At 40.0% G+C, this 24654-nt stretch overlaps 1 protein-coding gene across 2 annotated transcripts in view; it reads right to left on the reverse strand.

The window, feature by feature from the left end:
• CRYBG3 (crystallin beta-gamma domain containing 3) overlaps positions 1 to 24654 on the reverse strand; it is a 108096-nt gene that overhangs the window by 6018 nt on the left and 77424 nt on the right. For both annotated transcript variants that reach the window (XM_019757207.2, XM_074333088.1), the window contains 4 exons: positions 21117 to 21229; positions 17569 to 17695; positions 4943 to 5082; positions 2177 to 2300 (listed from right to left, as the gene is read on the reverse strand). In XM_019757207.2, coding sequence (XP_019612766.2) covers positions 2177 to 2300; positions 4943 to 5082; positions 17569 to 17695; positions 21117 to 21229 — 504 coding nt within the window. The remainder of the gene's footprint in view (positions 1 to 2176; positions 2301 to 4942; positions 5083 to 17568; positions 17696 to 21116; positions 21230 to 24654) is intronic.

The following is a 24654-nucleotide window of genomic DNA, read 5'->3' on the forward strand; positions in this document are numbered from 1 at the left end:
TTCTAACCATATAGCATTAAGCATTATTATATAGTTGGCAAAAGTTACATGGAATTCTCACTTCTGTCTTGCTTCTTCCCATGGCTTTTCAGGGAGATTATCCATCATCCCATGTGACAGGAGTGAGCAATAAGCAAGATGTGAAGGTCATGAAATCCTGTACCACACACTCTGCCAGGAAAGCCCACTAACATTACTAACCCTTAGAAAAGCATCTCTGATTCTCTCCAGGGACACTGTCAATAATAAACTTTCAGAGTAAATGTGTTGTCATAGTAACACGAGCCTGATGTTGTGTTAGGCTCTTTACATACACTACCTTACTTACTTAATTCTCACTGTGACACTGAGAGGTAAGCAACGCGGTCACTGTCTCACCGGTGAGCTGAAATTGGAGGTGCCAGGAAATGAAGTGACTCACCCAATGTCACACTGCTCACAAGTGGCAGAGCTAGGATTTGAATCAACAGAAACAGTGGTAGGAATGAGTGTGATATATGTGTGTGTGTGTGAGTGTGTGTGTGTGTGTGTGTGTGTGTGTGTGAGAGAGAGAGAGAGAGAGAGAGAGAGAGAGAGAGAGAGAGAGAGAGAGAGGCAGCAAGACCAGTTAGGCTAATTTTTGATTGGCTATCATCTACTAAACATTTACTATGCCAGATCTGAACATCAGAGCCTCAGCACTTGTATCAGCTATGCTACAGCGATCTCGGTGCCTGGAACATAAGGTGGCATTCTGAAAAGACTGATATTATTTTGGAGGAAAGTAGGGTGTGGTTGCTTAAGAACACGGAATTTAGAGCACGGTAGGTTTGGGTTCAAATCCTGCTTCTGACACTTGGATGACTCTTGCCAATTTGTTTTACCTCTCTGAGCCTATTTTTTCATCTAGAAAATGGAATAATAAGCCTACTTTAAATGACTATTGTTGGAATTAAGTGAGAAAAGGTTCCTAAAGGGATGGAGAGAAGACTAAGTGGCATCCATTGGCCACTGCACCCGACAGCCTAGCGTGGGTTTCCCACGCTCTGAAACCTCCCATCAATCCCACACAAGCTCCTACTTCCCTTCTCTGAACCAGGCATTGCCTGTGGCTTTGTGATGATTACAAATTTTGTTTTGCATTTGATGTTTCTGTTTTGAGTTGGATGGTCTACCCCAAAATGTCAGCATCGATAAAGTAGAAATCATGTCTGTCCTTATACCTTCCATAATTCTTTGCATAATGTCCAACATTTATTTATCCATTTTTACTCTCCTTCCTTCATCAAACAAATAGTCCCTGAGGTCCTACGATATGCCGGACTTTGTGACAGGCACTAGGGGTAGAGCAGTAAACACAATGTGCACAGCCCCTGCTTTCACGCGGCTGCAACCGAGTGAGAAAGCACCCCAACCAACTGTATACGGTTACAAGCCGCATGCAGTGTCTTGTATAAAAAAACACAGGTCTTTTCGGATCTAATTTAGATTGGGAGAGAGGGTGAAAGAGCGTCCTTGAGGACCTGACACATAAGCTGGCTTTCGAGAGACACATGAGAAATAGCCAGGCGAAGAATGAGGGGAGAACCTTCGAGACAGAGGGCACAGCCTGTGTTAAGAGCCTGAACGGGAAAGCACTCTGCATATTGGCGCGTGTGAGGCAGCCATGTGAGTGAGGAGGAGCCCAGGGGAGATGAGGCTGGAGAAGCAGTGTGGAGCCAGATCCCACGGCCACGCAGAAGAGTTCAGACTGAATCCTAAGTGCAGTGGGAAGCTTCTGAACAGAAGACTGACAAGCAGTAGGTGTGCAATAAATACGATTTTAACTAAACTGCCAGGATCCATCCTGAGTATTATGTAAGTAGGGGGAAGAATCCAAATAGTACTTAGAAAATAAAACTAGAGCAGTCTTAGAGTCCTTTCTTGTTTCTATGGCTTGCCACAGGGCTTATGATACCTTAATTTCCTATGGAAAGTGAACATGGTCAATAAGATTTTAGACTTAAGGCTAAAATCCAACACTGACCTTAGACACAATTGTATGAATTGGTTAAAATCTACAGTAGTTTCCATTCTAATCCACTTCCCCTGCTACAAAAATGGCAAACTAAATGGTCATTATTTCAGATGCTATGGTTTATGGCATTTCTACCCGGAAATCGAGCTATTTTGGATCCCGCGGTTCTTTTCTCCTTACCTGCTTCATAGGACGGAGGGAACCAATTGTTTTCCATCCACTGAATGCTGTCCAATTTGGGATCTCATTAGGCTCGAGTAGGATTTGCCTTCCCAAGAAATTGGGTCCTTCATAAGCTATCCACCTGCAGGAGAGCAGGGAAGAAAAGAAGCGAGGTAACTTCCCAACAAACGATCATCCCTATATTGTACCGTACAGGGTTCATTCTGTAAAACATCTAGGTTTGTAGATTTTTTTTTAAGAAAAACATGTAATTCTATTTTTAACAGAAAAAGCAGGGAAGACTAGGAGAAAGCCCACTGGACTGGGGCTCAGAAGATTGAGATTCCAGTTAGGATTCTGGTTTCCTTACTTCCAAACCAAGGTTCCCTCCAGCTCTAAAATTCTGTGTTGCTTTGGTAATACTAAGTCATTGTTTCAAAAACATTTTCATATTCAAAGACAGACTATAACCTCTCAGTACCTCCCAGTTAAAAGACCCTAGTTTCCTCGTCCGCTTGTAGGGTCATCATCACGCCTCCTTCAGGGCTGCTCTGGGTGGCTCCGTGACCCCTCCAGACACACCTTCCAAGCTTCTCTTGGGCCCCGAGGACCACGTAAGGTCATCCACAGAAATCCTGTCTTACTCTTCCTTCAAGGCCTGGCTCCTTTGCACATCCTTCTCAGTACCCTGGGGGCCTTCCCCTCGGGCCATGTTCAAGTGTGTAAAAGTGTACAGGGCTTCAAGGTGAGTGTCTAGATTCTCAAGACTTAGTTAAGGGGTCCTGGTCACACCAGGCCTTTATGGGTTACCACTGGCTGCTTTTCCACTACAGTGACAAGTTGAATAGTTGTGACAGAGACGACCCACTAACTGAAAGGACCATCCATCCCTTCACAGGAAAAGGTCTGCCAAGTCCTGCTTGAGGTGGTTATCGAGCTGGATGGGTAAGGAGGGTAAGCAGGGATTGCCAAGAGGATCTGAAATTCTCAGCAGGACTCCAGGTCACCTCAAACAGCACTTTCAGAAAGAAAGTGTGTAGAGGACAAGGCAGCTGCTTTGGTTGGTCCACACCAGGCACCCTATGTCCACAACTGAGATCAGGCTTGGCCGAATTATGGGCAGATGAACAGCATGACCATGGAAAGGCTTATACCTCTCTGGCTTTGCAGATGCTTTCAATTGGTAGGGAAGTGTCAGTTATAAAACCTAGGCAAGATTTTAGTAAACTGTATATCATTATATATTGATCTAAACGAATTGCACAGCTGAAAAGTTGTGTGGGATGGTAAAGCATGGCTCTCATTACCATCACCGATCAGAGAGATGGAATGATACGGGGATTCAACACAACTTTTCACTGAGGGTATTAGCTGGCTGTGCATTAAGTAGTAGTCTATAAACCAACTGTAGCCTAGGAAAACCTGCAGACAGCCTTCACTATCCCTTACTCCCTGTACCAATTCTTACAGAGAGTCCAGAACAGTGAGAGTAGTTGAATAATAAAATAAAGTGTAAGAAAGTTAAGGTAAAAGGGCACCAGTTTTCTACAAAAGTGAAATAAGACGGTGAGAAGTTTTCAGAGATGAGCCAATAAATACCAATTCCATTTAGGAATATAAAGCAAAGAAATGTATAAAAATGCTGTGCAAGTTTTGTATCACAGGGATATGGAATTCAATTCAAACAGTTAAGTGGTAAATAATATACTGGAATATAATATGGGGATTATTATCCTTAGAGTAAATCAATTTACAGTTAATAAACACTCAACCATGTGAAATGCTTGGCAGAGAGAAATTTAAACTGCTATATATGTGATTAATATGAAAACCATTTATTATAATTGTTAATTTAATTTTCATATCAATTTATATTCTTGGCTTTCTCTTTCATTATCCCCAGATATTTAAACATGCAGAGTTGATTATCACAAAATTTGAGAATTCCAAGAAATAAAACCAGTCATCTTTATATTAATCATCGCGAGTTGTGTGTGCTCTTTCATTGACTTTTGGTACCAACACACCAACAGTGCGGGAAGAGGCGCAGGCTTACATGCCATCCTCCAGAAACGGCTCCAGAGGCAGATTTTTCAGGAAGAGAACCAAGCTTCAGGGCCCTTCATTTGCGATGCCTCTGACCACTTTTGTTCTAAATAAACATGCAAAGTTCATGCCTAATTTATGTATCCTTAACTTACTCATTTCTTTTCTTAAAGTAGTCTCCCCAGATTGTAAAAAAAAAAAAAGTGCAGGCTCCACACGACGTGGAGCCACCCGGACTGACAACCAGAAGAACACTGGTCGGCGTCGGCAGGCTAGGTCAAACCCAGATGCGCACAGCATGAAAATGAGTACCCTGGAGCAAACATCTCTAGAACACACAAGATGTCAAATCAAAGTACAGCAAAACATTATTAGTCTTACAGTCACTTGTCTTAACCAGTCAATAGCCTCAACCAAAGTTGCTGATTTAATTAGGTTTCTCCTGAAAGGAAAGTGTGTTCAACTTGTTACAGTCATCTGGTCGACCTACTCTATGACACGTGCTCTCAACACATGGCAGCCGTTCTCTCCCAAAAGGCTCTTTCCGCAAACTACTACATACTGGACACGGTCCACAGCCTTCTCTTATTTAAACAGAAACTACTACTATTACGTTGAGAGATAAGAGTTGTAAGAACACCATCAGATCAAAAACAAAAGGGGGGGAATAAAAAGCAACTTCGCAACTGTGTCCTAGAGCAGCGACCGGACGGGCCCAAGCCCGTCTCCCATACTTACAGCCCACTTTTTACCCACACGGACTGGGTGTAGAAGTGCAGGTCCTTGTTTAGCACAGAGTTCACAGCCTCTTCCAGATGTAACTCTCTTCCCTCACAGTGTTCCAGAGCAAAAAGGCTGATGGAGGGTTCTTCAAAAACCTAAAGGCACAAAAAAGAGAAAGCGTCACCATACGGGGTGGCCTCTCCTCAGTGACATCCCAGTTAGAAGGCAGGTGATACCCTGGATCCACTGTATTCTCAAATGCATCTAGTTTTCTCCTCCAGTCTCTGAGGATGTTCTAGCCAAAATGCAGTGGTGAGATCAGATTCTATTAATTCTTACTCAGTTTTTTTGTCAATTAAAATTGAAATTTCGGAAAAACAATCTTAATCTCATAATAAAAATGGACACCTGGTTCCAATCACATATTAAGGGCTGGTTGTGCTGTAATACGGACCACATTTTGATCCTAATGCATTTAGCTGGCACCAGAATAAACATGGAATGGAACGGCACCCCCATTTCCCAGGAGGCCACACAAGCAGTCACTAAGAATGCAGACTTTATGGCTCTAAGCTCTTAAACATTCCTAGGAGGGAGCAAAAGGCATTTTTAATTTAACAATAATAAGCCAGAATTCACAAGGACGGGTGGGTGATTCCTGCGTTCATACTGTTCCCCCAAACCTTCATGTCAGACAAGAGTTGACTCAATATCGCTCTTTCATTCATTAGTATGTGCAAGACGCCATGCTAGGAGACTTTTGGGGGACGAGAAACCAAAACAAGGCACCATTTTTGTGTTTGAAGCATACTAGCCATTAGCTAAATTAGAAGAATTGCAGATATTATAATGTAATCCAGGGTAGAGCGGATATGCCCTGTGCAAGTACACAGGGGAAGGCTAGATTATTTTTAGCAGGCAAGAGCAGGAATCAAGGAAGTTTCGTGGATGTGGTAGCGTGAGAGCAATGGATTCGGACAGGCCAAGAGGGAAGGCACTCTGTGCAAAGGAAGGGAGACAACTGCATGGGGCGTGTAAGGGGAATGGCAAGTAGACCCGCTTAGTTGGACTACAGAGTCCAACAGAAACAGCTTCAAGCACTCCCACTGTTTGCTACTGTCTATGGAGCTGCCTGCCTCTTTTCTGACACTGACAGGGAAGAGAGAGACTCACTGCCAGTAGGAAGTCCTTACAGGCTTCTGGACTAATGACTGGGCTGGGCTGAGGCACCTGTAACTTGGTGCATGAGAAGCAGAGCACCAGCAGCAGGGACTGTGGATGGTCAATGAATGGCCATTAAACAGTCCGACAGCTGACTCACAGCCGACCTGCAGCTACACGTGCAAGCAAGCAAAATGAATTATGAAAGCCTTATTCCTTGCAGCAGTGTCTAGAATAGCAAAGGATGGGGAATGAATTAAATGTCCATCAAGAAGGGACCGACTAGGCCGGCCCAGTGGCTCAGGTGGTTGGAGCTCCGTGCTCCTAACTCCGAAGGCTGCTGGTTCGATTCCCACATGGGCCAGTGGGCTCTCAATCACAAGGTTGCCAGTTCAACTCCTCGAGTCCCGCAAAGGATGGTGGGCTCTGCCCCCTGCAACTAAGATTGAACACGGCACCTTGAGCTGAGCTGCCTCCCGGATGGCTCGGTTGGAGCACGGGCTTTCAACCATAAGGTTGCCAGTTCGATTCTTCGAGTCCCGCAAGGGATGGTGGGCAGCGCCCCCTGCAACTAGCAACGGTGACTGGACCTGGAGCTGAGCTGCACCCTCCACAACTAAGATTGAAAGGACAACAACTTGACTTGGAAAAAAGGCCTGGAAGTACACACTGTTCCCCAATAAAGTCCTGTTCCCCTTCCCCAATAAAATCTTTAAAAAAAGAAGACGGGACCGACTATATAAATTAGGGTACATTCACAGAGGCTATAAAAAGGAACGAAGAGATCTTTATGAAAGGTATTTCAGATACATTCTTTAGAGGCAAATACCAAGTGTACAACAGCCTACTTCCTATGCTACCAAGACAAAAAGGAAAAGTTTATGCACATGCAAACATATACATATGTGCTTGTAGATACATTAAAACTTTTCTTTAAAAAATAGTTCTTTGAAAACTCACTCTGACTCCCATCAGGACAGACGTGAGAGAATGAAGGGCAAGTGCGAGCCAGGTTGCTCACTGCACGCCTTTTAGTACTTTCTGATTTTTGAAACACAAGAATATACTACTTATTTAAAAATTTAAATTGGTTATCGTTATGCATATGTTTGCAAGTATATGTGTATTTGTGTGTACTTTAAAAAAAAATGCCTTCAGGAACTGTATCTGGTAACAACATAAGCGAAGAAAGGAGAGAATGGAAGTGCAAGTGCCAGCACACGAGAAGAATACTCCAGGCCAAGGACAGAGACCCAGACGTCACATGGGGGGCGGGTGTGGAAGCTTAGGAATGGTGAGGAAGGGATGGCCAGGAAAACCACCACAGTGCTAAGAGAGACACGATAAACAAATGGAATGAGTGAGGGAAAAGGCGTGAAAACCGAGAGGAGGTGGCTGTGGGGAGGGTGGTATAACTTGTCATATATAACTTGTCATACATAAGTTCTCGTCCAGGAGCTAAGAACTTATACCTAGAAACCGGTGTTTTCATGTTGAGGTAGAGGTAGGATAATCTTAACAAAGATGTCCAAAAAACACTGGACCTTCTGATCTGGAGTCCAGGGAAAAATCAGTTGTAAAGGTAAGTTTGGGGAACTCTCAGAAGCTGGGTAGCAGCTGGAGCCAGCTGTGGGCGAGGAAATGGAAATGCACGGAGGAGGGAACTGCGCTGACAGACAGAGATGGGTGGCGAGGAGCGAGGAGCCTGCAGAGATGACTGCACCAGTGCACGAGGAGAGCAGAGCCAAGAGAGAAGACACCATGGGAGGAAATGGGAAAGAAAAGAGCAGCAAATACTTGTGCGGGGCTGAGGCAGAGGGTGATTGCGACGAGGCTGTTTAGGTTTGACAATCAGGAGGCAGCTGGTAACCTGCAAGACAACTGTTTGGGTGGCTTGTAGGAGATGATGAGTAACATCTAGGCTGTCAGGGCAGAGGAATGAATGAGCGGTGAGAAAATGTAGATGGGATGCACTAACTATTAATTAGAAGAGTTCGGTGAAGAGAAGGAGGGAACCATTGAGTGGTCTACGAGCACACTGTGAGCTCAGTGGAAGGTGGTGATAGAATAGAAAGAAGCTGAAAAATGCAAGACTGAGGGATGGTTCTGGGGAAGGGTGAGAGGTCCAATCCATCAGCCTAGAACCTCTGACTGGAATCAATCCATGAATAAAATCATAAAAAAGAATGCTGAGACATTCCCAGGTCTTTAAAACAGGTAAGTGCGTGAGGAATTTTCTCTTGACATGTGGCAAAGGCTGCCTGCTGACCCAGGGAAGTCTGAAGCACTGTCCGGACAGAACTTTCTGCAGCGACAAAAATGTTTATGTGCACTCCTCCGTACATCGCTGCTAGCCACACGTGGCCACTGAGCACTTGAAATGTGGCTTGTGTGACCAAGAGATTGAATTCGTTTGATTTAATTTTAATTTACTTAAATAACCAAAAGGCGAGTGCTAGGGCACTGGATAGTGCCGAGCAAGGGATTAGAGGATACTGGAAAAGAAGGTAACAATCACTGTGCACAGTGAGACAGCAAGCTAAGCGTCGGAAGGCTGCCCAGGAGCATTAATTTTCCTTCAGTAAGTGCCATCAAGTGGGTCAGGAATAGGAAGTCATCTCTAGTTGCTAAGTTGCTACTGAGAGACTGCAGGCAAGATTAGGCGTCTGTTTTACTGTCTGCAAAATAAAAAAACTGGAAGCATCCCAACAGTTCATAGAATAAATGTACTTACAGGAGTCCAGAATAGCAGGTTAGAAATGCGGCCAACAGCAGACTCTAAACTACGCACCGAAGCTGGTGACTGAAAATGAATGAACAATCACTGGCCACAGATAAGCCCCTGACTTTATTCTTGGACTTTTCCAACATCTTCTCCCTTAAGCTTTTTAGACAGCATTGCAGCTTGCCTCTTCCCACTCTTTACTACGTGTTGAGTTTCAAATTGTAAGGAAGGGCAGACAGGCAAGGAGCCTGGACAGGGCTGACACCAACCGTCAGCAACACTTGCCTGGTAGCGTTCCCTGTGGTTAAGAGTGACAGACACCTACGTTAAAGCATTTAGTGCTGACATAATTTAACTGTCTTAAATTCCAGCGGGAAAAATGAACAGATTATGAAAATGTAATTTCAATGCTAAGCAGTGTTCTAAGAAAAACAGTACCTGTGTACATTTTCCTCTCCCTTTTGCAGAATGCCCACCAAGACATTTTTTAAAAGGCTGCCATTATCCCTCCAACTCCATCAAATTCACTGCCAAGTCAAAGACGATTTGGAAATTCTACATCTAGAAATTTATCTTAGGGAAACAATGAAAAGTTTGATGGAGGGGATCACAAAAAAATGCTTAAAAATGATACGCAGGAAGTTTGAGAAAGAACTGTAGAAAATGACTGAGATAACATTTTTATGAGTTTATATAAATCACAAAGGGTGCGCTCAGTGACCCAACATATAAATGGGCAAAGAACATAAACCGATAGCATGAACCAAGGAAAAACTACATATTATTGACTAATGTAGACAAACATCCCAGCCTCCATTCTTAGCAGCAACACAGCAGGGTATCACCGGGTGGGCCAGTCTTTCCAAATTCTCATTTGAGAACATCTATTGTTTCTAAGCTTAAAGTCATTCCCTCCCACCAGAGGTTTGATATATATTTAACTTGATTTTTGTCTATTGAAATTGCTTTGATTTAAATGGTCATTAATTTATAGATGTACTTCAATTTATAAATATACTTGTTGTACAAATGTACTTAATGGATAGGAAGAGTATGAGGGTCAACCTCAAGTGCCCATGAGGGCAAGATGGTGGGGGTGGTTAATGGGTAATCATTCAGAAGAACTATTTTAAAGTCGCATTTTTCAGATAGATTTTCAAACACAAAAGTAGTAACTACTCATAAACTATGAGTAGTCTTCAAAACCGTAGATGTCCTAGTAACCTGAACCTTTCAAGGACAATAGAAACCACCAGAATTTAGTTACAGTTTGAGTGCTACAAATCTCTTGGCGTCAGTCCATGTTAACTTAGCAGATGGCCAACCATGTGGGGCCAAAGGCTCTTCTTAGGTGTCAGCAGTAACAGGACATTCCTGCCGGGTCAAGTCTAAGCCATGCAAAAAGGATACAGTTTCTCAAAAGAGGATGTGGTTAAGAAAGAAAAAGAATATTTGAAGAAATTATGTAAATGAACTTTCAATAAGAAAAAAAAAAAGACTCATCATTCCTCCTCATCCCATAAGCTAATATTTTAAATGCCAATAATAGTAATAACTAACCTATATGTCATTTAATATGCGCTGGGCATCACACACACACACCCATCTAGTCACAATCCCTTATGTATAGTTCTAAACACCAAAAGCTCTAAAACCCCAATTTTTTCCTAAATCATTTGGCAACAAAACTTGACCTGAATATATGTAGAGGACTGTTTATAATATTTATTCAATTTGTGTAGCTATGACTATATTTTGCTGCAGAAACAGGAACGTGTCTAATTATGGGACGCTGCCCAGAACCCTTCTGAGAGTGTTTTCGTATATGCCATATATGAACCATATTTCTGTTTAAAATGTGAAAAATTCCAAACCCCAAAATACATTCAGATTAGGGGCTGCAGACCTGTCTTCACTCATTTAATCCATACAACTTCCCTGTGGCGTGGGTACCGTTATTATCCCCACTTGGTGGATGAAGAATCAAGGCACAGGTCACATACACAGTCAGTGGGAGAGCTGGCATTTTAATCTGGACAGTATGGCCCCAGAGCCTGTATTCTTACCGCCTACACCATGGTTCTGACATGTGCAATTTCATCGTGTGGACTGTTTCTGATTGGCAGGTGTGCTATTATCAGAAGCACTTGGTTTCATCTTGCTCAGCGGGGCAATACGTGTGACCCCTATTCTTAGCTGCTCTATCAGCTCAACGAGAGTGAAACCCTGGCTTCTCACTCGGAAGCTGAGACACTGGTACGAGTACCCTGCTAGTAGCACTGCATTTCTACCAACACAGCTTCAATATAATTAAATACAACTTTTACATCGGAGTAACTATTAAGTTTTGACATTTTTTAAAACTACACAGACTTGTACCTTGGCACTGGAAAGTTCTTTGGGTTTCAAATCACCGCCTGTATGGAAAAGGTTGACAGTACCTCAGGGTTACGCTAATTGGTTAGAGTCTATCTATAACATGGTACATCATTTTTAGAATACCTAGCAATCAGCCACTCGGAACAGCCATATCTGTACAGCTTGACAGTATTACTTCACCCCAACCTCTGCCAAATGCATCATGGCTAAAAAGCTAAGAGTAAATGAACTGAATTCTAGGAAAGTAACCATAATGTACATATCCAATACCATTCCATTCCAGAGAAATACCAAACAGTGTGCTGGGGAAAAAAGTTATTTGAAATGATGAAAATTTAACAGAAGGCTCATAAATCTCTAATAAGATTCTAATATGGAGTCTTCTAAGTTTGGCCTATTTAAACCAAAATCATATAAATACCTTCAGCCCATCAAGTCTTGATGGTGCACAACAATTGTTATCTATGAGCTGTTATAATAGTGCGTGCTTATGTTCTAAAGGCTTAAACTGAAATAGCTCATTTAATCCTCACATTTGATTAGAAGAGAAAGTTAAGGCATAGAGAGGTCAGAAGCATGCGCAGGTCACTCTCTAACAACAAGTAATGGTCTGTTGGACTCCCAAACCAAACTCTTCACCAGTGAACTATAATCCTCACACAGCCTCTTTCATCTGGCTTAGAAAATCAGTTGCATTACATATCTACCTTTCTCACTGGTCCTTTTTTTCACCTTCTTAACACGTTGCGTACGGCAGGGTTTAAATCCCTCATAAAAATCCGCTCAGAAAAAACAAAGATTCTCGTGATCCGTACGCAACGTGTTAAGAAAAGTTATAATACATTTCAAAAAGAATAAATAATACATAGATGACCATGTACCCAACACCCAAAAGTGATGCGTCTTAATTTTAGTATAGTTGTATCCAATTGTGTAAGTAAAACATAACAGGTACAGCTGAATTTTAACTCCCCCCGTCCCTCGGGGTAACCACTATGCTGAAGTTGTTGTGAATCCTTCCAGCTCATGTTTTTATACTTCACTAATGGTTATACATCCTTTGTTTTTAGATTTCACAGAAATGTATCTTACTGTATACATTGATCTTACTGTAACATCTTTAGTAATACAAGTAGCTCACCTTCACTCATTGTAACTACTGTGTTGCATTTCCTTACAGGATCCTATTGCAGTTTATTTCATCCATCAGTGCTGTAACAAACATCCTAATTTTTGCTCCCCACAGTCACAAATGACTCTCCTCTAACTAGCTGTGTATGAATAATCCCTCTTTTCCACCACTAAACCATAACTTGATGTGGTCAGATTTTCAAATGTTTGTATGTAACGTAGGTAACGTTACCTAATTATTGTTTTAATTTACATTTACTTGATCACTAGTGAGGTTTAACATCCTTTGAATGTCCGTAACCTTTTCTCTCTTCTGAGCTGCCTAGGTATTCATATCCTCTGCCGAGTTAAAACAGAATTTTTTTTCCGCCACTGATTTAAAATAATTATTTTTATGTTCTGCACACTAGACCTCTGCAGGTTATAAGCGCTGCGAATATATTCTCCTAGTCTGTGGCTTGCTGCGGTAGATTGCATAATTAATGTTCTCCCACCTCTAACCCCACGGCCCAAAAACATCCACATCCTAATCCCCAGAACCTGTGAATATGTTACTTGATAGGGCCAAAGGGACTTTACAGATGTGATTAAGAGTTAAGAATCTTGAGTTGGGGATATTAGTCTGGATTATCCAGATAGGCCTAACATAATCACAAAAGTCCATTTAAGAGGGAGGCAGGAGGGTGAGAGAGAAGAGAGAGAGAAGTTAGAGTGATGTACTCTGACGATGGAGGCGGATCATGTGCCAAGGAACATGGAGGCCTCTAGAAACTGGAAAAGGTCAGGAAACAGTCTCCACCCCCACCCCAGCATCTTCCAGAAGGAATGCAGTCCGACACCTTAATTTTACCCCAGGAAGACCCTTTTATTGGACTTCTAACCAACAAAACTGTAAGATAGTTTCTATTAAACCACTAAGTTGGTGGTAATTTGTTATAGCAGCAACAGGAAACTGATATATTTGCATTTTCTCTTCTCTTATTGTTTTGTACGTTTTGTGATTAAATCCATCCTATTTCAGTATCATTAGGGTAGTTTCCTATATTTTCTTCTAAGTTTTAAAGTTTGCTTTTCACATTTAGGCTGCTATTAATCCATCTGGAGTATATTTTTGTGTTTGGAGTAAAACAGCACTCTAACTGTAGCTTTTTCCATGTAAAGAGCCAATTGTCAGCATACCATTTATTTAGCAGCTCGCAACAGCCCACTGCAATGCTGTTTCTGTCACCTTCCAAATTCCCTTATTTATGTAGGTCAGTTTCTTCTATGCTGTCCTGTTACACGGCTCTGTGTGTCTCTCCTGTACCAACACCTACTGTCTTAATCAATACATGAGGAAATATGTATTTAATAGAGCAAGTGGTCCTGCCTGTTCTTAAAAAATACCTCGGCTATTTTGGACTCTCATTTTTTTCAAATTAATTTTAGGATAAGCTTGTCATGTTTTACCCCCCCCCCCACCTGACCCCTCCCCCCCATCCTAAAAAAAGACAAAAGATTCTGTAAGCATTTTGCCTGAAATCGTATTAGTTGGGGGAACACCACAACACTGTTGAGTCTTTTCATCTATAAAAGTTTCTATCTCTCCATCTTTTATATTCTTCAATGAAGGTTTTATCGTTTTCTCCATCTAGGACTTGCCTTCTGTTAGACTTATTCCTAAGTATCCTGTGGTTTAATTGCTATTATCTTGTATTCTGCAAGTTTTAAAAATTCATATTGACCTTAATAACTCATATGTAGATATTCTTGACAATTTTGTTTCTTCCTTTATACTATTCTTTGCTTTAATCTTATTAAAGGGGCTAGGACTCCAGAATAACGTTGAAAAGAAGTGGAGATAGTATAGATCTTCGTCCTCTGCCTGAATTTAAAGGGAAATGCTTCAAATGTCTGACTAGGAAGTTGATGTTCACTGTAAGTTTGCTGGCCTTCATTTTCAAAGTGTGCACAATGGTGAATATTAAATATTATGTGGGTTCAGGTGAAAATTTACTAGGAACCCCACTCTTGCCCACTTTATAAACTCACCGCTTCCTTTCATGCTGTGGCTGGATCGACAGTCTTCTATTTATAGCCGTGTACCTTATCCCGTGCTCTTGTACAGCATGACCTGCCAATTCCTATTGTACCTCGTAAGATCATTTATGTCATCACCATCATAATTTCATCTGAAGTCTTTCTACAGCCTCTTGTTATGATGTTTCTTTTGCTGTGCCTGCTTACAGCTGCTAGAACTGGATTATTACTTCAAAGGCAGCCAATTTCTATGCCAAGCACCAAGGAGACAGTAAAGAAGCAGCCCCGCTGCTCCCATGGAAACACGGTAAAAGCAGGTTACCCCCGATGCTGCTAGGCCAATGCTTAAAACATTTTGTTTAGTTCTTCCACCCACCTCCAGCTCCTAATCCCCTGTTTTGGGGACTGTTATGTGGTATAACCTTATTGAAAGCTAATATACCATCTTATTCCCTCAGATCATGTGAGTCCTAAGGTTGAATAGATATTCCTTTTCATTTTCCATTAGAAATATTGCCAGGATACTTATTTGCAACAGAGCCCAAGGCTGTCAAAGACTTGAAAATACTTGTTTTGACAGTTTATTTACATATGAGTCAACTGAGTGCAATCACTTGACTTGCCCAAGGTCACATTAGTGAGAAACAAAACTATAAACTACGCTCCCAGCTTTTTTCACTGTAAAATGACTGCAAATTATGCAGCCATGGACCTCTGGAACGTGACGTATGTCGACACAAAGAGCAAGTAGCCTGAAGCAAACTGTCATTGCAAAACATACTGATCTTGTATGAAGATAAAGTCGTTAAGACTCCATTAGGACACTTTAGCATGAAGTCACAGCATGTCTGGGAATGCCAACACCCTCAGAATTCTACAGTTTTAACTAATACACGTGAGGTCAAAGAGTTAGCTCATCTATATGGAAAGTCAGCTCAACTGGACGGAAACATATCCTAGAATGAATCCATAATCACATTGGAGTGGTGTTAACAAGTCTACAAGAAAAAGGTGCATCAATCCCTAAGTAAGAACACAGTAGGGTGAGACGGGATGAAGAAGGAATTAGAGAAGCAGGATAGACAAGAGTGTGTCTAGCATTTTCCAGGGAAAGACACAGAATTGGGAGAAAGTGAGCGACTGGACCTGCAGGAGTGGGAGGAATCTCTTGTGTGGGGAATGTTAGCCCAGGTCAGCTAATCTCAAGACATCTACTTCATTTTACCCAAATCTATGCTTAATAAATAAACCTTCTGACGACTAAGTCAGTTTCGCATGTTCTCCCAGAGTCAGAAAAATGTCAAGACAGAATTCCGTCACTAGAATCCGCCTAGTACAAACTACCAAGCTGACCTCCTGGTATACATATCAGTATCAACTTGGGGCTTTGGGGCCACCAGGGGAAAGCATGGGTGGCTTCACCAAGGACATGCTACCTGTTAAGGCCTCTTCAGGGTCAACCTGTGGGTGTTTGCTGGATGCCCAACCTCACCTCATACTCCTTCCATTTCAACACCAAACCTACTGTATAAACACGTTAAAACGTACCATGCACAGGCATTAACAAAATGAAAGTGCTGTCCTTACATAAAATGAACATACTCTTTGATCAGTTCTTGGAGGGAAAAGGCTGTAGCTCTCAAATCCTTCCCAGGAGGCACCTTCACTTTCACTACCTGGATTCCACTGGACCCAAACTGGGACATGCAACCACACAAGTTACATAAACACATTTCTATTTTCACTACTAATGTGAATTATTCATTTTTGACTTCATGGATGTGAACGAATGATAACTTCAAAGAAAAACAGTAATACCCATTCATTTTGACTCTGTTCCTAAAACGCCCTCCTTAGAAATTCTGTCGGTTTTAGCTCACTGAATCAGTCCTGTAACATCCTTTCAAGATGGTACTTTCACATTTAGAACTACCTATTTTGCTTTTCGACTTAATACCAAATAATTATCTGTCTGCTGGTTTGACCACTAAAAATTCCTAAGAAAATTCCTTTCCCAATAAATGTGCACTACTTTGCAATCCCTTTTCAGCCTTATCAACACTTGGGAAGACTGACCAGACCACATTCTTTTTCCCACTAGTTTTCCTCCCACAGACAGGAAGCATCAGTAGCCACTTAGTTTTTCCAAGTGTCTAAGGGGCATTGAGAGAGACCAAGGATTCTACTTCTATTCTTGTTCCTCAGCCAAGACTCTATTTTTAGCTGGATACCAAGAATACTCTATCCAGGAATGCCCTGTGACATAAGCCTACATTGCTTGGGTTGTGATCAAAGACCCCGAGTATGGCCATTACCCTTCAAGACAGCTGTGGCGGAAGGGTCTGAGTCTCTCCAATCACAGCGTAGGGCTGCAAAACATCTCGGTGTAAACCTTAGTTCTCACCAAATGCTCCTAGGGAATCCTCACAACCAGACATCTTGAAAATATCCCAAATCCTCACTACTTCCTCTGCACACACACACTACTAACTAGGAGCCCAGAACTGATGCCCCAGAGTAGTGATCCTGTTTTTCTCACATTTTTTATAACTCTTAAGTATGACAGACAGGAGAAACCACTTTATAAATGTGGGCCTCCAAGGTGACCTAGACAATTCTGCACACAACAAGCAGGAACACCTTAATTCCCCCCAAACAAGATTTGAAATCAATACCAGTGGTGGTCCATGCCCTAAAATAACATCGTAAACCTGCAAGGCAGACTAATTGTTATGTGATTTATCTAATAATAAAACATTCAGATTATTATTTTTATTAAGCAGCTGTAACAATTACAACCATGATACTAATAGCTAACACTTAATCAAGTGCTCACCAGTGGATGGGCATTTTACAACCACCATCTTATTTAATATACCAGTGGCCTTATAAAGTACTATTATCTTTTATAGATGAGGAAACTAAGTAAGTTTGCCAATGTCACCCAAACTGGTTCAAGTAGCAAACTGGGATTTAAGCTCAGGCTTATATTATTCTAGTTCCTGAGATAGCATTCCTGATTTAAAAAAAAAAAAAAAAAAAAAAAGGAAAATATCAGTGTCACATTTTGGTTGGAATTCATGAGTGAATCTCAATTTTACAATCCATAAGTAAATTATTCCAATTTTTATATTTGCTCATGTATCATTTCTTCCAACTTCACATTATCATTCATGGTAATGAAACTGGATGAGAAAAAGTCTCATGCTTTCAGCAAAGTACTTACATAGTCAATTGGCTTGAGGGATTTGACTTTAGATGTTGAGCAGCCACAGGAAGTAAGGTCAGCATAGAGGCCTTCTTCTAACACGCACTGGTTATTAGACATGCCCTCTTGGTAATACAGGAGCCAGCTAAAAAGACAAGCCGTGAGACATTCAGTCAAACCGCAGCAGTTTGCAGTGTAGGCTCTTCCTCGTGTTGTGGGAACCAGGCTAGGGGTACAACATAAAAGTCACGGTGCTGACCAGCAGCAAATACGCATCATCAGTTTAAAATAAAAATAAAAACAGTTATCACTATCACTTATTGACTGCTTCTCATGTCAGACGGAGGTTAAATACTTTCCATATATTATTTCACTGAGCCCTCAAGAATTCTATGAGATAGAAACATGTTCTTATTTTCATAGGCAACACAATGAAGGCGTAGAAAGATGAGGTAATTTTCCCAAGTTCTCCCCAACTATTAAATGGTAGAGCTGAAATCTGAAATGAGAAGACATCTGCTTTAAGCTTCATTCAGTGCCTTCAAGTACAAAAGTGTAGGATCAAATTATAGTGATTATTAAGTTCTTGAACAGATTATACGTTTCTTTGTGGGGGATAAATAAAAATTTGTATCCTTATTAATAATGAGTTTGCCCTTCGTCTGGGTGAGTAAGAAGCTAAACTCCTAAAATCACACAATATACAAAATCTGCCCCTGCACATCTGATAGCTAACAGAGATTTTTAGAAAGAAATAAGCTCTTTAGAATCTTCCATATTGAATTATTTTCCATATAGTACTCATCAAAAGCTTGGTTAAGACAAGCCCTTTTGAAAAGAAGGAGCCCAAGGGAGAAATGAATTGGCTGTTACTGCTTCAGTTTCGGTATGTTTCAGTTGCAGACCTATTATTTGCAGATCACCAGAACTGTACTCTAGCTAGACCAGGTTAACCTTGGGAAATGACAGAAATGCTCTGAGACATTATAATGTACTGTCATGTCTTCTATGTAATAAGCATTTTATAGCCAACATTTATCAAAGATTTTCAATGTGTCAAGCATGGAGTTAAGCTCTCCATGTACATTTTTTATTTAGTCCTTATAAGAATCCTTTTTGATAGGTACTATTATTACCCCTCCTTTACAGATGAGGAAACTGAGGTTCAGAGAGATGATCCAATATGTTTAAGGTTACACAGCTAGGAAGTAATGGAACTGGGCTCAAACCCAGATCTTTCAAGCATTCCAGATACTGAAGAATTGCCATGGCTCTTGTATTCTTTTATTACTAAACTGCAGTTTAATAAACTCCACACAAATATAAGTAAATATAATGTAATGTATATTATTATTAATGTAAAATGTACACTTTATATATATATATATATATATATATATATATATATATATAAATATCTATTCCCTATATGAAATGACTTCATGTGACTAATTTTTTCTAGACTTCAGTTTCAGGAAAAAATTTCCTCCAGAAAAATATCAGTGCTTCCTTTTATCAGAAAATAAAAAAAGAAAATATTTTGCAAGATATATTATTTTAATAGAGAAGAGACTCAGAGCCAAATACTAGCAACAAAATTATTTCAGGTCTTTGATGTATATAGCTCTCTCTCACTAAAGAGTTGCAGATAATCTTTTTAATTTACAGTGTCCTACTTTATGTGTTTTAATATTGTAAAACTCTCATATCCTTTTTGGAAGTAAGTATAAAAATAGTAACACATACAGAGAGGTTCAGAGTAGTAAGAGCTATAGATAATTGAGAGGGAAAAGACTGCTTGAATTAGGATTAATTAAGAAAGATAATTAAAGAAATGGACTGAAACTGAAAGATATATTCTCATCAGTAGTAGGCAGGGGTCATGAACGTACATACCTGCAGGAGATCAGGCAGGTAATGTGAGTAGTGTGCCAGGTTTAAAAAAAAAGAAAAAAAGAAAAAGGGACTATATCGTATGGCATATTGGGGGCACACATGCCATCTACTTAACACCAGCTAATCATTGCCAAAGGCAAATGCTTTGCCAGAATTTCCAAATCTTCTAATTTTTAAAGAGAAAGTGGAAAACAGGTGCTTCTGAAAAATATCCTCAAGTATTGACACAAAATTTTTTAAAAACATAGTGTGGAGGCCAAACAAATAACATCTGCTGTTAGCTCATGGGCCAACCTCACCCCCATTGCCTGTGTTCATACAGCTCAGAAGCCAAGACTGGTTTTTGTATGTTTAAATGGTTTTAAAAAGTTAAAAGAAGATTATTTCATGACACATGAGTATTATATACAATTCAAATGTTCAATGTCCATAAATAGAGTTTCACTGGATACACAGCCGTGGCCACTCGTTTATGTCTATGGCTGCTTTTATGCTACAGTGGCAGTATTGAATGGTTGAGACAGAGCCTGTATGGCCCACAAAGCTGAAAATATTGACTACTATTTATAGAAAAAATTTGCTGACCCCTGCTATTGAGGGTAAGGGGGAAAATACATAGCTGAGTAAATGTTGGAAGAGGGGAGGATGGGAGACAGCATAAGGATAGAATGGAGAATGGATAGAATGGGAAAATGAGACTAGTTGATGGTGAATCGTCGAAATGAAGGAGTTTGAACTTTATCTGACGTATTAAGAATGACTGCGGGATTTAAAGCAGAGTAATAAAAATATTAAACTGGATTTTGGGACAAATAATTGGGCCATGATTGGTTTGTGGTAAAGAATGGAAGTGACACAATACTGGCGCAGAGTTAATTAAACTGAAGTTCCTCAAATGGAAAATAGGAGATCCCAGTCCCTACTGATTCAAGAGAGCAAAGAGAATTGATGAATACAAGGTATCTTTAAGAACAAATACTGGAAATTTGATGAGTTATTAGGTAGATATTTCACACACAGAGATGCTACTGTGTACTGTACATGTAAACTGTACACTTAAAATAGTTAAAACGGTAACTTTCACATTATGTGTATTTTACCACAGTAAAAAGTCAATGGATGGAATTTATATATTAGCCTTGAGAATCATATACAGTTTCATATACATGTGCAGAAGATCCAGTATGTGGCTGCAGCTGGAAGAACATAGGACTTAATAAAAAATGACCAAAGCAATACTGGGTCTGACATTTGGCGTGTGATCTTAGGGAAACCCTAACTCTGGATCAGGGATCCTCACCTGTGAAATGCAGATGATAAACAAAAAGATTTTTTTTTTTTAATTTAGGAATGTCTTATTTTAATAGAATTTTTACAGCATTCTATTACGCTGTACAATAAACATACGATACAAACATTCAAAATATTTTTAAACGTCATGTAACGGTAAGAAAAAAAATCACCAAGATGCTCCCAAAATTGGCTAATTAGCATTCTGTTTCTATTACATAATTGCTAGTATTGGGCAAATATAGGCTAATTAGCAGTTAACCAATGATTATTTATTTTATTTCACTGTGTATACAAAAAAAAATAGCTTAAATCTTAATGAATTTAAAAGAAATTTAGTTGTTAAACAACAGTAGGAAGCACTTAATAAGCATACTTACCAACCTCGAAGAACTTTAAAAGAACATGGAGTGAATGAAGAAGTCAAATCAGAAATTTCTTTTGTAAAATCTATACATTCACCTTGGAACCCGGGTTTTCTGAATGCTTTGAGCTACAAAAACAACACAACAAACAGAAAACAATTGTTTCAAATCATTACAAAAGCAAAAGAACAGCTTTAGTTTCATGTCCTTATAAAAAGTGGAGCAAAATATTACACTCATGTTTTATCTATCATCAAGGAATCCATGTTAAGAATGGCATTTTCCTTAAACTCATGTTTTTCCTCATTATGTTTCCAAGAATGTCACCATATACAGAGGTACAACAAAGTATGCCAAAAAAATGTATACACATTTTAAGAGATGCTTATCTTAAAATGTGCATACATTTTTTTTGGCACCCCAATTCTTACCATTTTCATCTATCTCTTACATCAAATTCTGGGCACAGAAGCCCAGAAAACAATTCTACCTGTAAAAGTAAATCATAATCTTTCCTCCATTAAAATTTCCTTGTCTAGTATATCATCAATTATTATCCCCTGCGGTGAGACTACAGGTATAAAACAAGATGCAATTCAGCACTAAACACGAAGGAGCTTTGCATTAGTATGAGGGGTGGGTGGTATGCCCCTTCTCTCTCCAAGTCTTCCTGATTCAGTTAAGAAAAGGAGGAGGAGAGAGCATGAACACACACCCATAAGCAAGCGTGACAGTGCCTGTGAGAATGCAGGAGCAGATGGTGAAGAAGATAATAATGACGGGATTAGTGGAAGGCTCATGGTAAAGAGAGAAAGCTATCTGTGTCACGCATTTCAGTTTCTAGGCTTCAGTTGACTGATAAGAATACCTTGAACGTACAGCTTACAGTTATATACAGCTACATTCTATTTCTGTCCTTTTTGTCAAGAAAAGTCCACGGAATCTGAATTATAAAATTCCTTCAGACCAGAGATATAATCTGCCCCTCTAGTGACCTTAGATCTATAATAGGTTAAGAAAAAATTAATGAGCCCTATAAAATATTTCATAATTCACCGGTGCCTTGAAATAACATGGCCCACAGGTTCACCACGCACTGACAGGCCTGCACTGTAGCTAAGAGTGCATCATAACGAACTATCTGCAGCATCACCCTTTCTTCTGCTCACGCTGTCACAGAGAACAAGGCTGCTTTGAGCAGCTGATGTTTGCCTCCTTCATCTTCCCAAGGGCACTCTTAGAGGCTGGTGGTCTCTGAGTTATGAAGAATTGTTTCTTATCTAATTCTGCTCTGACCTCGCTTAGTCTGATATCAACGATCAGCCAAAACCAAGAAGGTGAGAGAACCCATTCTCCCTGACCAAATGCAGCCTGCACAACATGATTTCCTACTATGAAGCAGGCTGTATTCGGAGCATTAAAACTCCAAGGCGTGTCTTAATGAGGTGTGACCCAGCAAGTTTCTACCATGCTCCTTCTGGAAGAGACAGAGGATAGCAACAAAAAGGAAGTCCAAACCACGACAGACCTCTGGAACCATTCCCCGTATAAGAACAATTCTACATGTCCAGGCAACCTGCCCCTAAATTCCTTGATAAGAGCATATATTTTGGTTAGTGGTTTTTCATGCTGTTTTTTTTTTAACTTAAAGGTTTATAAAACATGAGTCTAAAAGTAAATCATAGTTAACATCCAAAAATGTAGAGTAATTTCTCCTACATGCAAATATTATCTTAATTCACAATAAGAAACAGGAAAATCTCATGAGAACAGAGATCACAGCTGTTTCAATCACTACTTGTATTCCCAGTTTATTGAATTAATTATTTTCATATTGTTAAGCTTCAGATTTATAAATCAGTTATTTCACCATGAAGTCATTCATGAATTGTCAAATTCTGGACAACTGACAATGCAAGTTAAGCACATTTCAGATGATATATCAGGGGTGCCAAAAAAATGTACACACATGACTTGTATTCATCTTTTGTTATCAGTATATATTGAGTATTACAATTTTAATACAGTTTATTCCTTTCTTAAAATGTGTATACATTTTTTTCGGCACCCTCTATATATAGGAGTCACCTCTACTTTTTAGTCTCAGTCTTTGTACCCAGAACCACTGATTAAAATTCACACACACACACACACACACACACACTCACACATGTGCGCGCACACATAATCTGCCATAAAATATTATTTTGATTTATGGGTTAAAACATTTTTTACCCAAACTGAAACAGTGGGCTTAAGGCTGATCTTAGTCTTTTATTTTCATTCCCCAAATGAGATATGGTTCATCCAAAACTCACCAACCTTAGGAAAGTAACACTTCATTCTGACTAACTTACAAATGTCTCAGAACAATTCTCACAATGTTCTGAGGATGACCCATACAGAAACCAACTCTGCACTTAATTTCAATAATTAAACTGTGGTTTCTACTCTTGGTGAAATAAAGTGACAGTGATTTGGTAAAATTAAGTCCTCTGAAAAGCTAGCTGGATAACTCTCTTGGTTTCCTTTCTAGATTAAAGTAGAATAAATATACAAAACAAGTTAGATAGGTTTGGAACATATAAAAGTAGTCAAGATGAACAAAAGATGAGTTCATTCAAATAAAATAATAAAAGAGAAGTGACAGCTGACACCACAGAAATACAAAGGATTATAGGAAAATACAACAGACAATTATATGTGATCAAATTGGATAATCTGGAAGAAATAGATAAATGCCTAGTAACATAAAATCTTCCAAGACTAAGTCAAGAAGAAACAGAAAATCTGAACAGACCTGTAACCATTAAAGAAATCAAATCAGAAATGAAAAAAAATCCGAACAAAACAAAACTCCTGGACCAGATGGCTGCACAAGTGAATTTTACCAAACACTCAAAGAACAATTCATACCTATCCTTCTTAAACTATTCCAAAAAATTCAAGAGGACAAAAGGCTCTCAAGCTCATTTCACAAGGCCAGCATTACCCAATTTCAAAACCAGGACCAAAACATTATAAAACAAGAACATTATAGGCCAACATCCCTACTGAATATAGATGTAAAAACCCTCAACAAAATACTAGCAAATTGAATTCAGCAATACAGTAAAAAGATGATACACCATGACCAAATGGGATTTATTCCTGAGGTGCAAGGTTGGTTCAATATCTGCAAATCAATCAATGTGATATACCACATACCATGTTTCCCTGAAAATAAGACCTAGCTGGACCATCAGCTCTAATGTGTCTTTTGGAGCAAACATTAATATAAGACCCAGTATTATATTATATCATATCATATATAAGACCTGATCTTACATTATATTAAAATAAGATGGGGTTGGACTGGCCTGATGGCTCAGGTTGTTAGAGCTCCATGATCCTAACTCCGAAGGCTGCCGGTTTGATTCCCACATGGGCCAGTGGGCTCTCAACCACAGGTTGCCGGTTCAACTCCTTGAGACCCGCAAGGGATGGAGGCCTCTGCCCCCTACCACTAAGATTGAGCACTGCACCCTGAGCTGAGCTGCCGCTGAGCTCCCGG

The sequence above is a fragment of the Rhinolophus sinicus genome, linkage group LG01 (assembly GCF_036562045.2).
Source record: "Rhinolophus sinicus isolate RSC01 linkage group LG01, ASM3656204v1, whole genome shotgun sequence".
In the NCBI taxonomy this organism is placed as follows: Eukaryota; Metazoa; Chordata; class Mammalia; order Chiroptera; family Rhinolophidae; genus Rhinolophus; species Rhinolophus sinicus.